The 20819-nt window shown below is 29.5% G+C and overlaps 6 protein-coding genes across 6 annotated transcripts; 5 read left to right on the top strand and 1 right to left on the bottom strand.

Annotated features, from left to right (window-relative positions):
* The first annotated feature begins 97 nt into the window (after window positions 1-97).
* Window positions 98-475, top strand: LOC111035260. The gene has a single exon (XM_022316801.1). The coding sequence runs from the start codon at window positions 98-100 to the stop codon at window positions 473-475; it is 378 nt and encodes a 125-aa protein (XP_022172493.1).
* Window positions 476-673: 198 nt separating this feature from the next.
* LOC111035249 (protein ALP1-like) lies at window positions 674-6251 on the bottom strand. The gene is made up of 2 exons (XM_022316792.1): window positions 5883-6251; window positions 674-1459 (listed from the first exon to the last, which is right to left on the bottom strand). The coding sequence occupies exons 1-2, from the start codon at window positions 6123-6125 to the stop codon at window positions 674-676; spliced, it is 1029 nt and encodes a 342-aa protein (XP_022172484.1). The 5' UTR covers window positions 6126-6251.
* On the top strand, window positions 2225-4986 carry LOC111035285. Its single transcript, XM_022316837.1, has 4 exons — window positions 2225-2928; window positions 3670-3922; window positions 4008-4177; window positions 4254-4986. Exons 1-4 carry the CDS (start codon window positions 2698-2700, stop codon window positions 4626-4628), a joined length of 1029 nt encoding a protein of 342 aa, XP_022172529.1. The 5' UTR covers window positions 2225-2697; the 3' UTR covers window positions 4629-4986.
* A 2432-nt stretch (window positions 6252-8683) lies between the features above and the next one.
* LOC111035242 lies at window positions 8684-9127 on the top strand. The gene has a single exon (XM_022316779.1). It carries the CDS (start codon window positions 8684-8686, stop codon window positions 9125-9127), a length of 444 nt encoding a protein of 147 aa, XP_022172471.1.
* Window positions 9128-9434: 307 nt separating this feature from the next.
* Window positions 9435-13490, top strand: LOC111035232. Its single transcript, XM_022316770.1, has 4 exons — window positions 9435-9482; window positions 12016-12260; window positions 12952-12992; window positions 13141-13490. Exons 1-4 carry the CDS (start codon window positions 9435-9437, stop codon window positions 13488-13490), a joined length of 684 nt encoding a protein of 227 aa, XP_022172462.1.
* A 3987-nt stretch (window positions 13491-17477) lies between these two features.
* Window positions 17478-19415, top strand: LOC111035225 (the record flags this gene model as incomplete). Its single annotated transcript, XM_022316757.1, has 4 exons — window positions 17478-17631; window positions 17724-17874; window positions 18886-19056; window positions 19177-19415. Coding segments are annotated over exons 1-4 (715 nt in total), but the record flags the coding sequence as incomplete, so codon positions are not given.
* Window positions 19416-20819: the final 1404 nt, after the last annotated feature.

Genomic DNA, 20819 nt, shown 5'->3' with positions numbered 1-20819 from the left:
CTCTCAAACACGATTAGTGAACCACGTGGATGTGATTGTGTTTTATGAATTTTGTTTTAAGTTTATTTGTTAAATAATTTAATTTTTAAACACTGAAATGGCTACTTCCAAATCAAAGTATAGTTTGAACGAAGAAAATGTACTGAAATTAATTACTTTGTATCGCCATCATGAAGTACTATGGAACGTAAAACTGAACCAATATAAGAACAAAGATGCACGGAACCAGGCATATAAAATGATTTCTGAAGAAATGAATGAACCTAATTTTGGACCATCTGATGTTCCAATAAAAATAAAAAATTTACGTACGGCCTACCACCAAGAAAAAAGAAAAGTAGAGGATTCAAAAAAGTCTGGATCAGGTGCCAACGATGTGTATAAACCAAAAGTATTTTGGTTTGAAGCACTTGATATATTTTTGCATCCGGTTGTCGAATCAAGGAAAACTCATTCTAATTTGGTAATTTTTTAATATATTTCACTACCAAAATGTAAATAAATTAAATTACATAAATACCAATAGTAAATACTAAATTTATGTATAATATAATATTAGAATTTAGTATATAGGTCCGTGAAGTTGGTCGCACAATGTCAAAATTTTAAAAAATGTAATACGTAACTAATACAAACATAATAATAATATTAATTAATATATAGATAAATTTACTTAAAAAATCATATTATCCTGCCATGGAACAGCACCTTCGTTATTAAAATATTGTGTGTATTTTTCTCGCAATGTTGTGGCTGATGTCGACGGATATCTCGGTGGGTGAGAAGTCATATTTATAATTCCTGTTGGTTGTACTTCATTACGCCATGATCCGGGAGACCAATTACAATTATCTAAATCTTCATAATCAAATGTACCCGATGGTGTGTAGGTATTAGGCGATTTTATTCTAAGCCAATTATGTAAAGCACAAGTAGCATTTACGATACTGTCTACCTTTTCTGGAATAAGCGATATTGGTTTTTCATAAACTCTAGATCGACTTGTTAGAATTCCAAAAGCATTTTCTACTATACGCCTAGCTCTTGACAATCTATAGTTAAAAATTTTTTGCTCTTTTGTTAAATTTCTTCGCGCATATGGTTTCATTAAATATGGTTTCATAGGAAACGCTTCATCGGCAACAAAAACTGCGTCTTTTGGGAGGTTTAGTTTATTATTTTCAATTGCATATTTTAAGGAACAATCTGCAAATATACCACCATCCGACTGTCTTCCTTTTGCTCCAATATCTACATAACGAAAGCAATAATCATGATCTACACTTGCCATTAAGACTATACTACAAGAATTTTTGTAGTTGAAGTACTCAGTCCCTGTGCCCGGTGGTTTTTTTACAACTACATGTTTCCCGTCAAGGGCACCAACGCAGTTAGGAAAATTCCAACGCAAATTGAAACCATTTTGGATTTTTTTCCATTCCTCTTCTTTTCTAGGGACCTGGAAATGTATAAAAATATTTCAGATTCAAAAATAATATAAATATTAAATATAACATAAAACCATACAACCATTTGAACAGTTGATTATTTTATTTATTACGTTTTCGAAGTACCCACCTAATTTTCAACTTATTATTTATTATAGGAAATGCTCATTGAAAAAGATAATGAATCTCAGTCAAATTTTGTTTGTGAAAATTTAACATCAGCCGAGTCTATTCAGCTGAATAGCTCTTTTTCATCAGTTGAACATAATGCTACATTAATCTCTGCAGTTAACAATACATCCCAACTATCATCGGACTTATCAGAAAAAGTTTTATCACCTCCGCTACCACCTCCACGGACTTTATAACGATCAATTTCAAAAAAAAGGAAAAATGAAGTGTCGGATACAACATATCTTGATAATGCTCTAAAAAAATTAGACGAAATATCTGAAAAAACAACACAACCGTTGGAAATGAACGAATTTGATGCATTTGGTAATTTAGTATCAACGATGTTAAAAAAATTACCCATAAATTTATCATTTCAAGCACAAAGTGATATACATAGCTTACTTATTAAATATAAATTGCAAGCTGTACAACCAAGTCCAAGTGGAGTATTTAACTTTTCGCAAACACCAGTTATTTATAATCAACAAGCTACTAATGATATACATGTGGAATATTCACCAGGGTACAACACAACATTAGCAGTTCCATCGGTATCATCCCATTTCGCCGAATCCTATTTCGCCGAATCCTACTTTACCGACAAAAAAAAACAGTTGTATACGGATTAATATAAAATCCCATTTGGCCGAATGCTATTTTTTCGAATCCCATTTTGCCGAAAAATTTAAAATAAAATTGTATTTGTTAGGTCATAAAGACTAAAAAATTAATACAAGGTTCCTAATATATTGTGACAAAAAGTGGTTAAATAAGTTTTTAATATTTCTAACTCTAAAATTCAAAAATTCACTTTTTTCTGTTGCTTTTCGCTATAATTGATGTATTATTAAAGTGGGAAGAAAGCTATTTCAGGTGACATCGTCGCGGAAACATCGTTCCGTAATCTTATCGCTGATAAAGTGACAATAGTAATAAAAACTTACATCTACAAATGTAAAATGTTACACATATAATGATGATGAGTTTACTCACAGTCACTCTCTTTATAATCTGCAGTCACATTTGCCACTCGTACTAGTTATTTAAGTGTTGTATTTTAAAAGTGTATTTTAATATGTCTTGGTATACAATTAATTCAAACCGCGGCAAACCGCTATTAGTTGTAGATAATTATATACATAGGATTGACCGAAATAATGGAAATAATGAATATTATAAGTGTATTGATAACTGTGGAGGACGAGCAATATTAAGATCGCAAACGACTGCAATAATATCCAAAATTCATCATCACCCGACGCATGGAGCTGAATTGGCACGACGTGGATTTCGAGAAACTCTAAAGGTAAAATAAATCTTCAGTTTGTTTATATATTATATTATAGTTTGTATATATTATAAGTATACGTATATATATTGCGTTAATATATAAATAATACAGTGTGATTGATTAAGCGTAAAACACTCATTATTTCAAAAAGTATTCGTGTTTTTGAAAACAATTTTTTACATAGTTTTAAGTCGTTAAAAATAATACGTTTTTATTAAAAAATTATATTTTTAAATATTTTTTATCCCCTATATTTTTTTTAGTTTTTTAGTTTTTTGAATGACAACATAGAGTTTTAATTTCATATTCCAAAGCAGAATAATTTTCTGAGTATTTTGATACATAAAAATCGAATTTTGGGCGAGTAGTTTATGAGTTATACGTATTTATAGTTTAGACAAGCGGAGTGGAGTGGTACGGGGTACCCCGCAAAATTTTAAATACGTAAACTCATGAACTACTGGTCCTAAATTTGATTTGTATGTGAATAACGATTTTTTTTTTTTACTACGATAACTTATAACAAACCTTGCATTAAAAATTAACTTAATTAAATTAAATTTTAAAGATTTTTAATATAATAAATTATATGCCCCGGGCGCCAAATTTTTAAATAGTATAATATTAAATATTATAAAATATTATTATATTTTTTATATATATATTATAATAATAAATCATATATCAAGCGTGTATATAGTATACATATATAATTAGTATGTAGATCACATAAAAAACGAATTATTATATATTTAGGAAAAAGTGGTTTCAAATCCAACAAAATCTGTGCCTCAGAATTTCCACGAAGTGAGACGATCCCTTGTTTCTTCAGGAATAAAAGGTTGCACTATATCAGAAGTAGAAGATGCTGTTCCTGTATATACTAGTGTCAGATCTTCAGCATACAGAAAGCGAATGAAATTGGTACCAAAATTACCTACAAAGTTATCGGAACTTATTCTTGAGAACGAATGGAGATCAACTAACGACAGAAAGGATTTTTTATTAGGTAATTATTTTTTCATGACAACTTGAGAAGTAGGTACTGCTCAATCAGTTAATAATACAAACCATTAATAACTAAATGTATATAGGATGTGATGGTCTTGACGACAAAATTGTTGTATTTGGGACGGAAGGATTCTTAAGAAGACTATGCAGTAGTGAAATTATTTTTATGGATGGGACATTTAAATCAGCACCTCAGTTATTTACCCAAATTTATACTTTGCACAGCTATGTTGTAGGAATAATGATACCATTGGTAATTATAATTATAAAAATAAACTAATAGGAGTTTTTAGTACATAATTATTAATTATAGAAAATTGACTTTAAAGGCTTATGCATTGCTACCCAACAAAAGCACAGAAACGTATTCCAGAATGTTTAAAATAATAAAAGAAGCTGCTCTAAGGAATGGTTTAATATTTAACCCCAATACATTTCAAATAGACTTTGAAATTGGTATGATTGTTTCAATTAGAGAAACTTTTGGATATACAACATCTATAAAAGGATGTTTATTCCACTTGGGTCAATCAATTTGGCGGAAAGTTCAAAATTTAGGGCTTGTTCGTGATTATAATCAAAATGACGATATAAAAAAAACTGTACGCCGTATGTGTAGCCTAGCTCTAATACCAATAGACCAAATCGATGATTGTTGGACAGAAATTCATGCCCAAGCGCCTCAACATGAAGGTAAATATTAAAAGGTATTTAAAATTTGTGTACTACAATTTTTATATTTATATAAATAAATTATTTAGGTTTGGATAGATTGATGAGTTACTTCGTAGAAACTTATTTGGATAACGACGTTAGTATATTTAGTCGTAGCATGTGGAACCACTACGAAACAGACCATACGAGGACAATTAACCACCTCGAGGGTTGGCATGCAGCTCTTAACAGGACTATATGTCGACCACACCCAAACATTTTTATTTTAATCAAAGAATTAAAAAACCAGCAGCAAAATTTTGAACTTGATATTATTACTCAAAAAAAATGTAACCAAGCTCCGAAAATGAGGAAAAAGTACAAAACTTTAGAAGACCGATTAAAAACGGGAAAAGAGCGGTAAATACTAAATAATTAACTATATAATTATTATAATATTATATTAATACCTCAAATGTATGTTTAATTCAGATTTGGAAATGGACAAATATCTATTATGGAATATCTAGATGCGATTATTTACCACTTCCATCTTGAATAAAATTATAAATATAAATATAAATTTTTTTATACATTTTTTGACAATTAATGTTTTTATATATTTTTACTAAATATTAATTATTTTTACTAATTTCTACTATACATTTTTGACAATTAATGTTTTTATATATTTTTACTATAACGTAATTATTATTTCATTTATTTTTATTATTTCACCATTTTATTTGACTATATATTTTAAAATAATATTATAACGAAACAAAATTCTATTTTACTATGCTTCGGCGAGATGGGTTTCGGCGAGATGGGTTCGGCGAGATAGGTTTCGGCGAGATGGGTTTTCGGCGAGACGGGATTCGGCGAAATGGGTTTCGGCGAAATGGGCCCAAATCGTTCCATCTGCCAGTAACCAAATGTCAAATGAAAGTAATGGTTCATCAGCCTATTCTTCAAATGATGATATTTTTTCTTTGTAAATATTTTATATTTCTTATAGGTACCTAACAAGTTTTTATTTTATAATTTTTTTTTAAGTTTTTGAATTTTGATAAAAAAAACTAAGAAAATGTTTATTTAAAAAGAATATTATACCTATTGTTAAATTTTATCATATTTGGTTTATTACAATTTTAGATCTCTTTAAGATTTTTTTTTTTATTTTACTTAAATTAATTTTCTGTACCTATATTGTTTATATAGATATAAACTTTCATAGATAACCTAGGTATCTACCTAATTGTATACTTTTTGGTGAAAATAAAGATAAAAAACATAGTACTTACTTCAATGAATTCTTTCAATGCAGTATAAATAGCATCACACACATCTGGTAGAAACGTACTTATTGTGTTCTTTGGTACTCTGAATAAGTATTGAAGACTGGTAAAAGAATTGCCTGTGGCCAAAAAACGAAGTACTATTTCCAATTTTGTACGTGCAGGTAATGCTTTTCTAAAAAAAGTGTCTTCTTTTTGAATTAATGGTTTAACTTTATCCAGTAAATATTGAAAAAGGTAATTATCCATTCTCAAAAAGTTTTTGTATGATGATGGATCTTCATTTCTTAATTCAAAACATAAACTATTTGATGCGCCAACACTATTTCTTCTACTAATCCACTGTCGAACCCATAATCTTTTTTTTTTTAAAGCTTCTTGCTTCTTTTTTAAGATTTCTTTACGAAGCATATCACAAACAATAAGTACTCCTTTTTTTGTTGGATCCATTTAACAGTCTCGTAAAAATTAAAAATATTTCAAAATTAAAAAAAAAACAGCACTTCTAGTCGCGATCAGATCACTTTTGAAACTAAACAATATTTAAATACATGCAAGACTACACATATACAAGCATATATGTGAACATGCACTTGCGTATTACCATGCGTATTCTTGCATGATATATATTGCAAGCAAGTTTACAATGCAAGAAATTGCAATAGTGTGAACCCGGCATAAGAATATTATTAATTATGCCGGGGGAATCCCGGAACGGTCACGGTACTGTCACGTCACTGCTGTGTGTAAATAGACCTTAATGTAGATATCGATAGGCGATATTAAAATATAATCAGTATCTACCTAAGTAACGTGGATCTATACTATCAGTTTAGAAATATTATGCTGAATAAACCGGGTAAATATAGAATATATATAATTAACTAAACGCTTAATTCAATTTTTGAAATTGCACTTTATCTTAAATCGCCGAGTGGGTACAAACGTACGGGACTACGGTCTACGCCCTACGGAGTATACGGACTACGGCAACAGTATTCAGAGTCTCTTCATGTCTTCTGCAATAAATTGTATTTTAGTGTAAACGCACTTGTGTAGTTATTAAGTCAAAATAATGTAGTGTCATCGATTTTAAAATTTCGAAAATTGAAAACTTATTTTATATTTTATTATTATAAATGCATCTACCGTAATGTTATTCGTGATGAGAAATTTTGTGGAAATGTGTGTTCAATATTTGAATAAGATCGACCATACTAATAATGATAATGTACCATAATAATATAATATGATGTGATGTCTTATATTTATAGGTACCAGCTATATATATTAGACGGTGTTGGTGCAGATGCGTACGTCTCACTTGCGTACACGGCGATTTTCTTCTCAGTTGCGTACACAATTATCAAAGGTCAAACTACGAACGAATATTATAGTCACATTTGCGTACACAGCTTAAAATGTGGGCATTCCCTTTGTATACTTTTGTTGCCTAAATATATATTATAAGCTATTTCATTATTATTATTTCACTATTATCATCTTATCGAAAGACGTACGATTCGCTGTATATATGCACTGTTTTACTTAATAGGATTTGATCTACGATTGTATGATTGATACGTATTTTGATACGTAACATCAGTGTTTGAACAGTATACCATACTGACAACGGTGTTGCTGCTCACGGCAATTTTATTCTTATTTTTTTTTTCTATAATTTATTATTAATATTAAAATGGAATTAATCGAAACAACCAAAAAGAAGCCATCTTTAATTGACGGTAGCGGGTTTCAATACCGACAACATCGCAAAAATAAAGATGGAACCATAAGCTGGTTGTGTGTAAACGAAAAAAAAAAAAACTGCAGAGGAACGTTAAAGTCACAAGGCAATAATGTGCTTTCCATCACCGATCACGAGTGCACTCCCGATGTGGCAAAGACTGAAGTCGCAAAATCCTTGTCTACAGCTCGCAAGAGGTAAAACATATTAATATTAAATAAATAATAATAATATACAGGATTTAAAAAAAAAATATATAAAATAATAATAATTAATAAAATATTTTATTATCATTCAAAAAGTTACATATACACAATTTAATGTTTAAAATAATTTGATACATTTTAAGCTATATTTTATACGTGTCATTTTTACAGATTGCGTGAAGAAGATACGCCAGTTCGTTCTATTTACAACGACGCTGTACGACCTTTAATGGACGCTGGATACGAGTTTGTCGCAGAAGTTCCTACATTTGACGAAGTGAAAGCTGGGTTTTATCTTGCCCGAAAACAATTTAGATGGTCTGTTCGCGATCCACAATCTGTAGAAGAACTTGAGATACCAGCTGACCTAGTAGCTTTGAGAGACGGGACTTCATTCATTGTTTTGGATGCAACTATCGACAAGACAAGCAGAATTATAATTTTGGCTTCTGCATCAGGTAAAAGTGCGTTGAAAGAGAATTCCGAATTTTTTATAGATGGAACTTTTAAGACTTGTAGTAAACAATTCACACAATTGTACACGTTCCACATCGATGTAAGCTCTAGTTTTCACGAACGCAATGCTTTCCCCATCGTTTTTGCTCTTTTGTCCGATAAAAAGCAACAAACGTACCATCGCCTTTTTGGGGAAATGAAAAATATTGGATGGAATCCACAGTCCGTACACCTCGACTTCGAGATAGCTACAATGAACGCCTTAACAACTATTTTTCCTGAAATAAAATTACGTGGATGCCATGCAATGCTTGTGGCGAAAAATTCAGGATGTTGGCTTAGCATCCGTATATAAACAAAATGAAGATATTCGAATGCATGTTAGGAAGTGTGGAGCAATGGCTTACCTTCCTCTTGATAAAATTGACGACGCTTGGCTTATTATTCAAAGTAATGCACCTGATGACGTGAAGCTAGCTGAATTTAACGACTATTTTGTTGAAAACTGGCTCGACTCCGCCACTATTTCTAAGGAAATGTGGAATTGTCATAATGAAAAGCACCGAACAAACAACATCGTCGAAGGATGGAACCATAAATTTAAAACATTGGTGGGAAGATCACACCCGAGTATTTGGGTTTTAATTGAAAAACTTAAAACAGCAGCAGCAGAAAGTGACCATCGACTTTTACGCGCTGAATTAAATTTAGAAGGGACTAAACGAAACAAAAAATATATAAAATTGGACGAGAGAATTAAACGTATTACTCAAAACTTTTTAGAAAATAACGACTTAGACAATTGCCTCAAAAAATTGGCCATAATCGTCAAATTAGATTAAATTTTACTATATTATTATACATTTTACATTTAATATTAATTACTTATTATATTATATTGAACTATACTTATTACAATTATATTTTATATTTTACATTTAGGGTTAGCTACGTATTTATTCGCGCGCCCTCATTTTTAAACACGCCAGAGTATTGCAAAATATTCTGCCAGTCCTAAGCCTGACCAAATGACACTTGGTGTTATTCTGGGTAATTACATTGTACGCAAGTGAGAAAATTTGTAACTAAAAATAGACTGTACGCAAATGAGACGTACGCATCTGCACCGGATTCATATTAGACTAAGCAATGCGCAAACAGTCTAGCCTCCATGCAGTGATGTCACTTGGAAAAAAGGTGAGTACTGGCTACATTAGCCAGAAGCAACATTTGTGGAAAAGAGAGAAGCGGTGAAAATGCAGCTTACAGAAACGACTTGAAAAGAAAATATACCTTGTGTTAGTTTTGGACAGCCAGAAATATTTCAGGTAAGATTAATAATAATATTTATTTGAATATTTATTAGTAGGTATTCGCATTATTCGAATATACGTAGCTACGATTTTGGTAGATCGCCCACCCAACACAAAATCCGTTATACGTTGTAGGTATGTTATGTATATTATATATTTATTTACTATTTTATAGACTATCTTGGTCAACAAATAATTTCATTTTCGGGTTCAAAGTCTATAAGATAATATCGTAGTAATAAGTACCTATTGATTATAATTAAAAATAAGCATGAAAAAAATGCAAAACATGGATAATAAATTTTCAATTTTTATTGAATGTTATATATTTTTATTTTTATTTTGCAACGTTACTTATATATTAATTTTGTTAAAATTTGTGTGAGTAAAAAGTAAAACATATATTATTATAGAACACACGTGTAATACACAAGGGTAATTTTTAATCATTAATACATTGCCCTAACCGAATAAATAACATTTTAATAAGTACCACAAATATGATTCTTTGAAACGTAAAATATTTAACAACTTACCTAATTTTATATTTTCCTCAACGCCTTCTTGGGCCCTTAAGTGTATATTTTGTACACTTCTTTTTTTAATACGCAAACATATGCAGCTCATGCACTCATGCGCGGATAGGCCCATCGGGAAATCGGGATTTTCCCGATAGCCCCCCCCCCCACAAAATTATACTCAGAGGCCCCAATCCCGAAAAATTAAAAAAATAGTAATAATAATTTAAAAGCAAATTTTTATAATACCCCCTTTCGGCCTGGCGGCTGTACAGTATTAATGCGTATTAATGTACCTATACTCCATTAGGGCCTAGGTGCCTCAGTGTAAACTCGTTGATATCCTTGTGAATACATAGGTATTTTGCTGTATGTACTATTGAGCTAAAACTAAATAATGTATAAAGTATAAATATAAATAAATATAACCGATGTTCGAATAAGAAAAATAAACAACCATAATAACAATTAATTTTTCCATTAGTGAGAGTTAATAGTATGACGTATTATATTGTATCGTATAATAAACTCGATTTGTTTATTTTAAAATAATTCGTATGAATGTCTAAAATATCATTTTTTCTTACATCAACATTAATAAACAGTATAAACTATAAAGTAAGCAAGTACAATAATATGATTTACCTTTTCTTATTTCTTACTCTATGCCCTATGGTATTATTTAAAATTTGATCAGGTGTTATTATTTTTATTTTACTTTTCTTATTGGATATTGTGAGAGCTTTTTGCTAATTGTGTTTTAATTTATTAAATAATATGTATGATAATTACNTCCACTTCATTTCTTAGCAGAGTGAAATAAATAAAATAATTAAACTTAATTAATATGTAATTAATTTATATTTTAATATTTTATAAAATCATCCGGTAGAAGCATAATAGACTCATCAAGAATTCCATATCTTTTTTCAAAATTAGAATCGGACTTCGTTAACACCTTTAAAACAAGGAAATGCGAAGCACCTATAACGCATATAAAAATAATAGTGTTGCGGCCCCTTAATAGATAATGTATATTTATTTTGAGAGTTTTTACTAAATTGGTATTATATTGCATCGTGTTTTTAAAACCCTCAATCAACCAACGTATAATTTTCCATTTTTATTAATACAAATATTGAACAAATTAAAAAATTTAGAAATATTTGCAATTTTGGAAATGTTGGGTAAAAAAAAAATAGAATTTTAATTGTAATTTCTGGGAGTATTGGTACACATGATACATAATAAAACACGGATTTTAAAAATTATTGTCTAGTAATTTCACCAAATTTGTATTTCTTAATAATACAATTGATTGTTCATTTATTGTTAAATAATATGCTCTATTTGAAATATCTTTATCTTGTTCTGTACTATTTATTTCAATATACTCGATAGTCTGTGATTCGATTATTGCTTTTAAAAGACAAAAATATTAGGATTTGAAATGAATCAATTAAATTTGATATGAAAATATATTTTAAATTTTTAACCATCAGTCACTTTAACCAGTAATCAATTGACAAATAAATAAGTTTTTAATTTTCAAGCATTTTAATGTGTAGGTTGTGTATGTTGGTGTTGATGGGATTAGATCAAACAACAATATTTTCATATCTAAGGGTAGCCGGTAGGGAAATATGAAAACAAGCACAATCGATACACTAACCGTAAAATATAAAGGGCGCAATTGTTATATTGACCCTAAAATACAAATTTTGTTTAACCGGGGACAGGCGTAGATTTAACATTTTTCTATTTTTCTATAAACATAAGGTTTTGCTACAGGTAAAAAAGTACTTAAAAAGTATTAAAAAACAACATCCGCGTTGTTTTTAGAATATGTTTTGAACCTATTTTCTAAATGTCCAGACATATTTTCTGTAATTTAATCAGGTTCTTTTTTATTTGTATTTATTTATCCTCACCGTCATTATTTCAGATCACATAAACAAATTGTCATTAACACTGTCCCGCAGTAAATTCCAGACCATGATCGTTCCTGAATACAACGGCCTAGACATGTGGACGATGTTGCAGTTACGGCCTAGACTTGATCCAGTTGACCCTCCGCAAACTTTATCGCCGACCGAGACCGACACCACCAAGCCCCTTGCCGGCCAGCATGGTGCAGGTTTGAGGTAAATACATCATTTTTTATACGCGATATTAAGGAATCGAAATTAGCAATTTCTACCACAGTCACTGCCCACTCTACATCAAAGACATTTTTGTGTTGTATATTCTGCAGATTCGGGAGCCTGCACAGTCCACATTAAACTTTGGTGTCATTCGAGGCACAATAAATTTAGCTTTCTACTGGAATTTCCATCGCATAATGATTGTTAAAAAAAAGCGTTGAATTCAAAAATTCAATACGGTAGGTTTTCAAACATATCGATGATTTTATCAGGAAAACTAAAAATTTGTTTAGGTTTTGATTAGAATCATATTGATTTTACTTTTTTTATGCAACTAATTTTTAACAGTGTTATTATTTGCAAAAGTATAAATTACTTTATAATTAAATAAACAAAATAATAATGGTTAGAAAGAGTTATAATATAAATGATGCTGCAGGAAAAAAAATATGTGGATAAGCGTCGAAGTGGGCATTCGAAGATTAATAGAATATTAGGAAAAATGATGCAAGAGTTAAGTAAATAATAATATATACAGTCGATGCGAATCTGATAAATCGTCTAGGTTGCATTGCTGGGTTAAATCTCTACACATAGTCTGACGAGGTGTTGTCATATTGAAAAACATTAAAAGCTTACCCATTTCCAGTAATTTTGTGAATAAATATATTTCATTTGTTTACATGTAAAGGAATCGACGACAAGCCATGGATAAAATAAAAGGTGGAGATGGTGGATCCAGTTCANGGTGTTATTATTTTTATTTTACTTTTCTTATTGGATATTGTGAGAGCTTTTTGCTAATTGTGTTTTAATTTATTAAATAATATGTATGATAATTACCCTCGACGACAAGCCATGGATAAAATAAGAAGTGGAGATGGTGGATCCAGTTCAGTCTTGTCGCTCACTAGTTCTGGTTCACCGTCAATTGTAAACGGTGAGGACTCAAATCCCATGAGCGTAAACAATTTTATACTTGGACAGATGAAACTTGTGAAAATGAATCAGATCCAGAAATCTAAGTTCAGAAACAAACATCGACGCTCGGTATCAGATACAGAAATATCATCAGAGAAGAATATTACATCAACAGCAGACCCGATGATCGATAGTAATGGTCATAATATAAGTGCTGTGAAATGCTTATTATCTCTGTCGTTCCCTGTATCCCTCCCAACAGATTGTATACAATTCTATTTTAGATCTTTATTTAAAGCAAAATCATAGTATTAATAAAATAAAAAAATAATTAATATTATTAAAATCATTTTATTAATCATATTGTTCTTATAAATATCGTTGTTATTTTTCACTTAGTAATATGGTTGCAGTATGAATGTAAAAATGTCTTGTTTTGACATTTTATAAATGTTGAAATTGATGCTTGAGTATGTATAAGTGCAAAATTTAATGGTATGGTGTAGTGCATCATCCGAACGAAAGCTATGGTCGGCATTTGGATAAATAATGTGAACAATATTATTTTTATAACTATCTGATGGAAAACAAGAAATGATTGTCCTATGATGCACCTCATCTTACAAAATGTGTAATTTTCCTAAAATACACGATAGAAAAATCCAAAATGTAAAAAAAAAAAAATATTTTTTAAATTATAAAATCCAGCTTCTTTTAATATAAAAATATAACATTATATTACTTTATGTTCACATACCTAACCTTAATTGAATAAAGAGAATTTTCAAAAAATTATATTTTATATACGCTTAACTCACTTAAAATTAAAATATCATGAAAAACAACCAATGAACACAGATAATGTTCTAACTTAAAAGTTTTGATATTAGGTCAATTTCCTTGCATAAATTTATGCGTTGAAAGTATTGAAAAAATGTAGTGGTTCTAATTGTGGAGCTGTAATAACTCATTGTTAAAACCTCAATACAAAAAAGTTGTGGTTCCACGGTGAAAGTGCGCATAAAAAAGCGTTCCACGGATAAAAAAGTTTAGGAAACGATGCTCTGTGTACATTAAATAAAAGTATGGTGGTTACGTGCTGGAAATACATTCACTTCTCCCATTGGTAAAAGAAGTGAAGAGTGTGATGCGATGCGGTCATCGATCGACGGAGATCTGAGGCCCGAGGGTTAGGTTACTACAAAGCTCAATGATTTTCCCTTTATAACAATAACAACGTAGTATATTATTTTTATCTACCCCCGTCATCTCGATGTCTCGCCTCTACGGCGCCATATAAACCCCTTTGATCGTCTATGTATTCGTGTTAATTTAATCACGGGAAGTTCAAAATAACTAACATAATGTACGAAAAACCATATAATATTATAAAAAGTCACAAATGGTAGGGTTCGGGAGAGCCTGAGAGGTCGCATGTACTCAAGGTTTTAAGTACTCAGACGTATGCAATAGTGAATAGCAGGTTATCGTACATCAAATGTAAAATCAATTACAAAAAACCTTCCAATTGGTATAAATTATTTTTAATCTCCTCAATTCGAAAAAAAAATACATATTTGAATTCAACAATAGGTATATTACGGTACCTACTTCTCTGTTTCTTCCACTGAGTCAAATATAAAATTTAGCACTTCGCTTTCGGATAAGAGTCGCTTAGTAGGTTCAATGGTATAATTTTTTTTCTATATTATATTATGACAAAACTTTCATATAACTATTGTTTAGAATAATTAAATAGTAGCATATAATATAGTTTTCGATGCTACACTAGAACTTCGAAAAAACGATAGTATATTAGAGTGATTTCTCGACACACACACACACACACACACACTCACACGCAAGCTTTGCTTAGGTTGATGTACCCAAAACACGCATATTATACTCACATAAACTCCAAAATCAGTGAATACACACACAAATATTGAATAAAAAATAAGGTGTATAACACATACTCACACACGCGCACGCTCGTAAGTCATAGATGAACCACGAGCTGGTCGTCACTTGGTCATGTACTCCGATCGCTTCCGGCGTACACTATTTAACACACACAATAATTAAAAATATAAAATTTTATTAATGTTGTGTCCAACTATGTCACAGTAGTATAATATATATGTAAAATTGAATGTACACATGTACACATTTACTATGTATAGTATAAAATATATATTATTTACTTTATGTTTCAATCGTAACTAGCAATCAGATTTTTAACTTAAATAAAATATAAACAAAATTATAATTTCAGCATAATATTATTTTACCTATTAAATTTGGTCTGAAATCCCGGACAATGATATTTAACGATTTACTAGTGCAACTGAATCATATTATTGCCATTTAAAATACCAATTGTATGTTGCTCATTTGCTCAGTGCATATTATAAAAATTATTGTCGACTTACTAAGACTAGCGAAAACATATTGAACACATACACACAAACATATATTTCAAAAACATTAATTTCACGAAATTGTAGAACTCTATGTAGCCATAAGTCTATTGTAAATGCACGTTCATCAAAATTTACAATTAATTATGATTATTTGAGTACTAATTATTTTAAAAACAAACAAACAACAGTTTGGTTAAGTCCCCTGATTTATTGTATTTTCGAGTGGCAAGAACGGCGCACAACAAGGTCCACTCTGTTTGCATACCGACGTGGCTCACACAAAAAACTATTTCTAAAAACGTCGAAACATATGACGCACTTAACTTAACCCGAGAATTTCGCAAGTTTATCTCGCATATTTTTATGATACTCACTATTATTCACGGTTTTATTCGAACAAATTGGGAAAAGAGACTACTTATCAGCACTCAACAGTCAATAATACCGATCATATAAATTTCAAAACAAATAAAATGACTGAATAAAATAAATGTATTTTTGTATTATACGATCGATATATCTAGTCAAATTGTTTATTTAATTTATGCTTTGGGGCAATGCTCCGAACTTCTTGTGAGGAACATTTTTTCGACAGTCAAAAAGTCGGTTTAATGATGACTATTTAACTTTATTACTACTTACTGTCGATTCGTATGTGTATACGATCAAATCTAAAATCTAAAATATTAGAATGTGTATAGGTACCTACCAAAAATAAGGCCGATTATAAATTGCGCCTATGCACTGTTAACAGGTGGTAAGTACATAGTACAGTAAATTACGACCAGTATTTTTCTGTTTTTTAAATTGATATAGTTTATTTGAGTCTATAGTATCTTATTAAATTCAAAGTATAAAACGAGCCTTACACGTGTAATACTTTTATACTTTAAAAACAGGAAATCATGAAAAAAAATTCAACAGGTGGAAAAAATGGTTCAACAAAATAATACTGCGATGATAACTGAATATGTAAAAATGATGTCTCGTTACCAAATACAATTATTTATAATATTATTTGTAATAATTTTATTTGTATTATTTACTCCATACTCTATAGAAATTAACCTGACAGACATTTTTTAACAGCTTAATATACTCTACAAAACGAACTCGACAGACTCAAATTATTAAGAAAACTATTGTTTTGTTATATAATATACATATATATATAACCATGTATTATACATTTATATAATTGTGAATATAATTCAATTTCATTAATCCAATTTTTATTTATTGTTTGTATTTATTTATTATCACACGGCAAAATAAACCATGGGTGAATATCTATTTGTTAAAATATGTGAATTATAGTATGAATGTCATTGAAATTGGAACAAAAAGTTATAATTATACATTTTTATTATTCAGTATGTTAATGTACGGAATATGATGCAACATGAATCAATGCTCCATTAATGTTTCAGTTAACAAAAACAATTGATTGAACTCAATTTTTAATTTGAAACATCAGATAACTAGTTAGGCCTTGACTTCATTTTTTCTTTATGGACAAATATTTAATTTCGTTATCGATATGATAAATACTTTCATAAATGTTTGTATCCAATTACCAAATTATTTAACATAAAAACAGTAGATAACTTGGTTTTAGAATATAATAATATTATGCACAATGTATGTTAGGGCGTTTTTTAAATTAAGGTACGGTTTCCAAGGCGCGACCGGTCGCGGCGGCTGATCGCAGCGGCTAGTCGTGGCCACACTGATTATACGTGGCTTGCACTGACTGGTTTCCAAAGCGCGACTGCGGCTCGCGACTTAGCATGAGCCGCGGCGACCGGCGACTGTACTACGACAAGAGCAGTGTTTCGCGACAGTCGCCGGCGATTATTATCATAAGTTCAAAATGTCGAATATATTTTCACCAGAAAATGATGAACTTTTAATTGAAGAAGTGCGCCAGAATACTGTTCTTTATAACAGTCAAGATCTCAAACATAAAGACATAATATATAAAGACGAGATATGGAAAAATATTGCAGGAAAAGTAGGAAAATCCAGTAAGTTTTTGAGTAGAAATTACCACAATATTTAAACAAGGTAAATTATTATATTATATGCATACATACCTACCTTTACTAAATATGTTTAGTGGATGATTGCAAAAAGCGATGGAAAAATATTAGGGACACTCATAATCGGTACAAAAAAAGATTGGGTACAGGATCGGCTAGTTCCGCAAAGAAAAACTGGTCATTGGCAGGCAGAGTTTCTTTTCTAAATAATGTTGAATGTGAAAGGAAGTAAGTTAAAATAAGGACTGGGTTGTTATGTGTTTTATAATATAATTTTAATTATACTTCGTTTAAAAATTTTTTTTTTTTTTCTGGTATATATTATATTATATATTATTAATTACAGTCCTACCTATACAAATTTTATGTAGCGCCATACACAATCTAATAGTTAGGTTTCCAATTGAAAATAAAATTGATAACTTTGTAACTTTTTGGTATATTTCATTTAGGCATTTATATTATAATATATTATACTTTATGCTAGTTAATAAATTATGGGTTAGGTTAGGTTAGGTTAACTATGGGTACACAATTATTTAAAAAGAACTATACAACTTGTTCCAATGATATTTTAACACATTTGATATAAACTTCATAGTACGTGTTCATTGCATATGGACGAAAGTCGAAAGGTTTTATCTCGTTTATAATTAAATGGTTCTGTCGTAGTTATCGTGGAATACCGAATGTCCCACCAATAAAATTACATTTCTGGAATATTATTATTTTCTGGATATTTAATAACTTATATAAATAGTTTTATTTAGGTATCATAATATATCGTCAATATAGGATATAAAATTATCAAATAATGTATAATATATTTCAATATGTGTCCCAGAATAAAACAGAAATTAATTAATTTCACGTTATTTTTAGCTGGCAACTGGCAACTGATTATTTTGCTCATATTTTTGTGTTGCTACATATATTATTTTGGTATACAATTTATAAGGACCTATTATTATATAATATTTTATATTATTACGAAAAACAATATTTTATAGTTTCATTAAGTGTATATGTTTAAGAATGTTATCGATAGCGGTTCGTCTACGACATAAAAGTCAAGTGTCCAATTTTGACCCACCGTGTGAAAATAACATGTGCAATATACTAGTATTTATAAGTATTTGCAATTTTTAATTTTTTTAGTTTTATTTTATATAATATAAAATATAAATTATTAGGTTAGAGGATAATTTATATTGTTAGAATACTATTTATTTTTCACAGCTCTACTTCCAACTTAAGTACCCAGCAAAGTGATTTAGAAGCTGCAGATTGCTCTATTGAAGCTGACATAGACGTTGGCATTAATGAATTTAGTGACGAAGAGTCTCCCGTGTCGCCTGGGTGTTCATACGCCGGAAAACGTGTACGATCGAAAACAGACAAATTAAACGTGTTATTAGCAAAGACAGCAAAAGATCGAAACACAATTATAAAAACTATTGAAAAACAAAATGAAAAAATTTTAAATTACCATAAAACCGAGGAAGATGATGTTGATTTTTTTTTCAAAAGTTTGGCAATTACAGTAAAAAATTTGCCTAATAAAGGTATAAACGAGGTTAAAATTAAATCATTGGCTTTAGTAACAGAAATCCAAGAAAAATATTCAACTCCTGAACAACCACGTATAACATCTGACCAAACAAATTACTACCAGCTTTCCAGTCTGCAGTCGGTATCAGATTCTGCAGTACTATATTATCCCATGTCATCAGATTATTCTGGATTTGGAAACTACCATAATAATCATGGTGAGCAGTAAAATAGGTTTATGAACATAATATATGATACTAGGTATATTTTGTTATTCATTTTTATATTAGATTCATGAAGTAAGTATGCAAGTTTTTTTTTTATAATATTTTGAAGGAACAAAATAATGAATTAAGTAATCTTAATATTTTTTTTTATTTCAAATACCCAGACAGCAATTATAGAATATCAATATTATTATAACTTTAAAAGTAAATTTAATTTTTAATATTATATTTATAAAGTTGACTAAATATTTTATGAAGTTTAAAAATATAATATTATAATCAAAATATTTTATTAATGATATCATTGTATTAGTTTTATAATATTTAAGTTCTAACTAAATTAAAATGTTATTATCATATTTATATTTTAATTTTAAATAACATTATTCTAACAATATTATTACCATATTTTATTTTATAATATTTTAATTTTAATCTCTTTAAAATATTATAGAAATCTAAAATTAATAATTTAAAATAATATTTTATGTTTATCTTAGAAGCAGACTATAATTTAAAGTTGATTAAATTTATAATATTCTAATTTCATATAATTTTCATTGCAGTGCGTATTATATAATACCGTTTATAACAAATTTGTAAATTATCTATAATAAATGCATAATTATTTATATATTATAATATTAAAATACAATTTAAAAAAATTGTATTAGGTACTAATAATAATTTAATAATTTATTTTTATTGTGTTTTTTTCTTTTATTATTATGGGTTTTAATTATTATAGTCTTAACTATTACTATAATATTGTTAAAATATAATATAATATATATGATTATAAAAAAGTACTGCTGAGCATAAGGAATTCGCGGTTAGCGTTAGCGCGGCTTTGGGTACCTACACGCATTGTTTATCATGTTTCTATCACTCTTTGTTGATTTTTTTTTTATTAGGTACAAGTTAAATAATTTAGGATTTTGAGCACCCCATGAAAATTGGAAAACCCGGCGCCCATGTACCTACATATTATAATATAATATTTATTCTTTAGACTTTAGAGTGTATTACAGAGCAATACATATGATAATATATATTAATTATAATAATAATAATATAACAATATTATAGAATAAACAGAGTCCCACGACTGGTGTACTTCGTCAATATTTGGTGCTGGTGATGGTTACTTGCCATGCCGTCGGATCGACATACTTGTACAGTTGTCATTGGTGCCATTCCCGAGGATTGTCGGTAAATGTGATACAAGTCAAAGGAACGGCAAATATTACTTGTATTACTAGTCATGTACGCCAGTCATGTGAACACCGTAATAATTATGCACTAGTTAAATGTACAATTATTAATGGCGTATTTGGCAAGTACATCAGTCGTGGGAATCTGGTCGTGCTGTACGTCTGTACAAAATATTGGGGA

This window comes from Myzus persicae, unplaced genomic scaffold (genome assembly GCF_001856785.1).
Source record: "Myzus persicae strain clone G006 unplaced genomic scaffold, MPER_G0061.0, whole genome shotgun sequence".
NCBI lineage: Eukaryota > Metazoa > Arthropoda > Insecta > Hemiptera > Aphididae > Myzus > Myzus persicae.
This window is presented reverse-complemented; position numbering and strand designations above follow the sequence as displayed.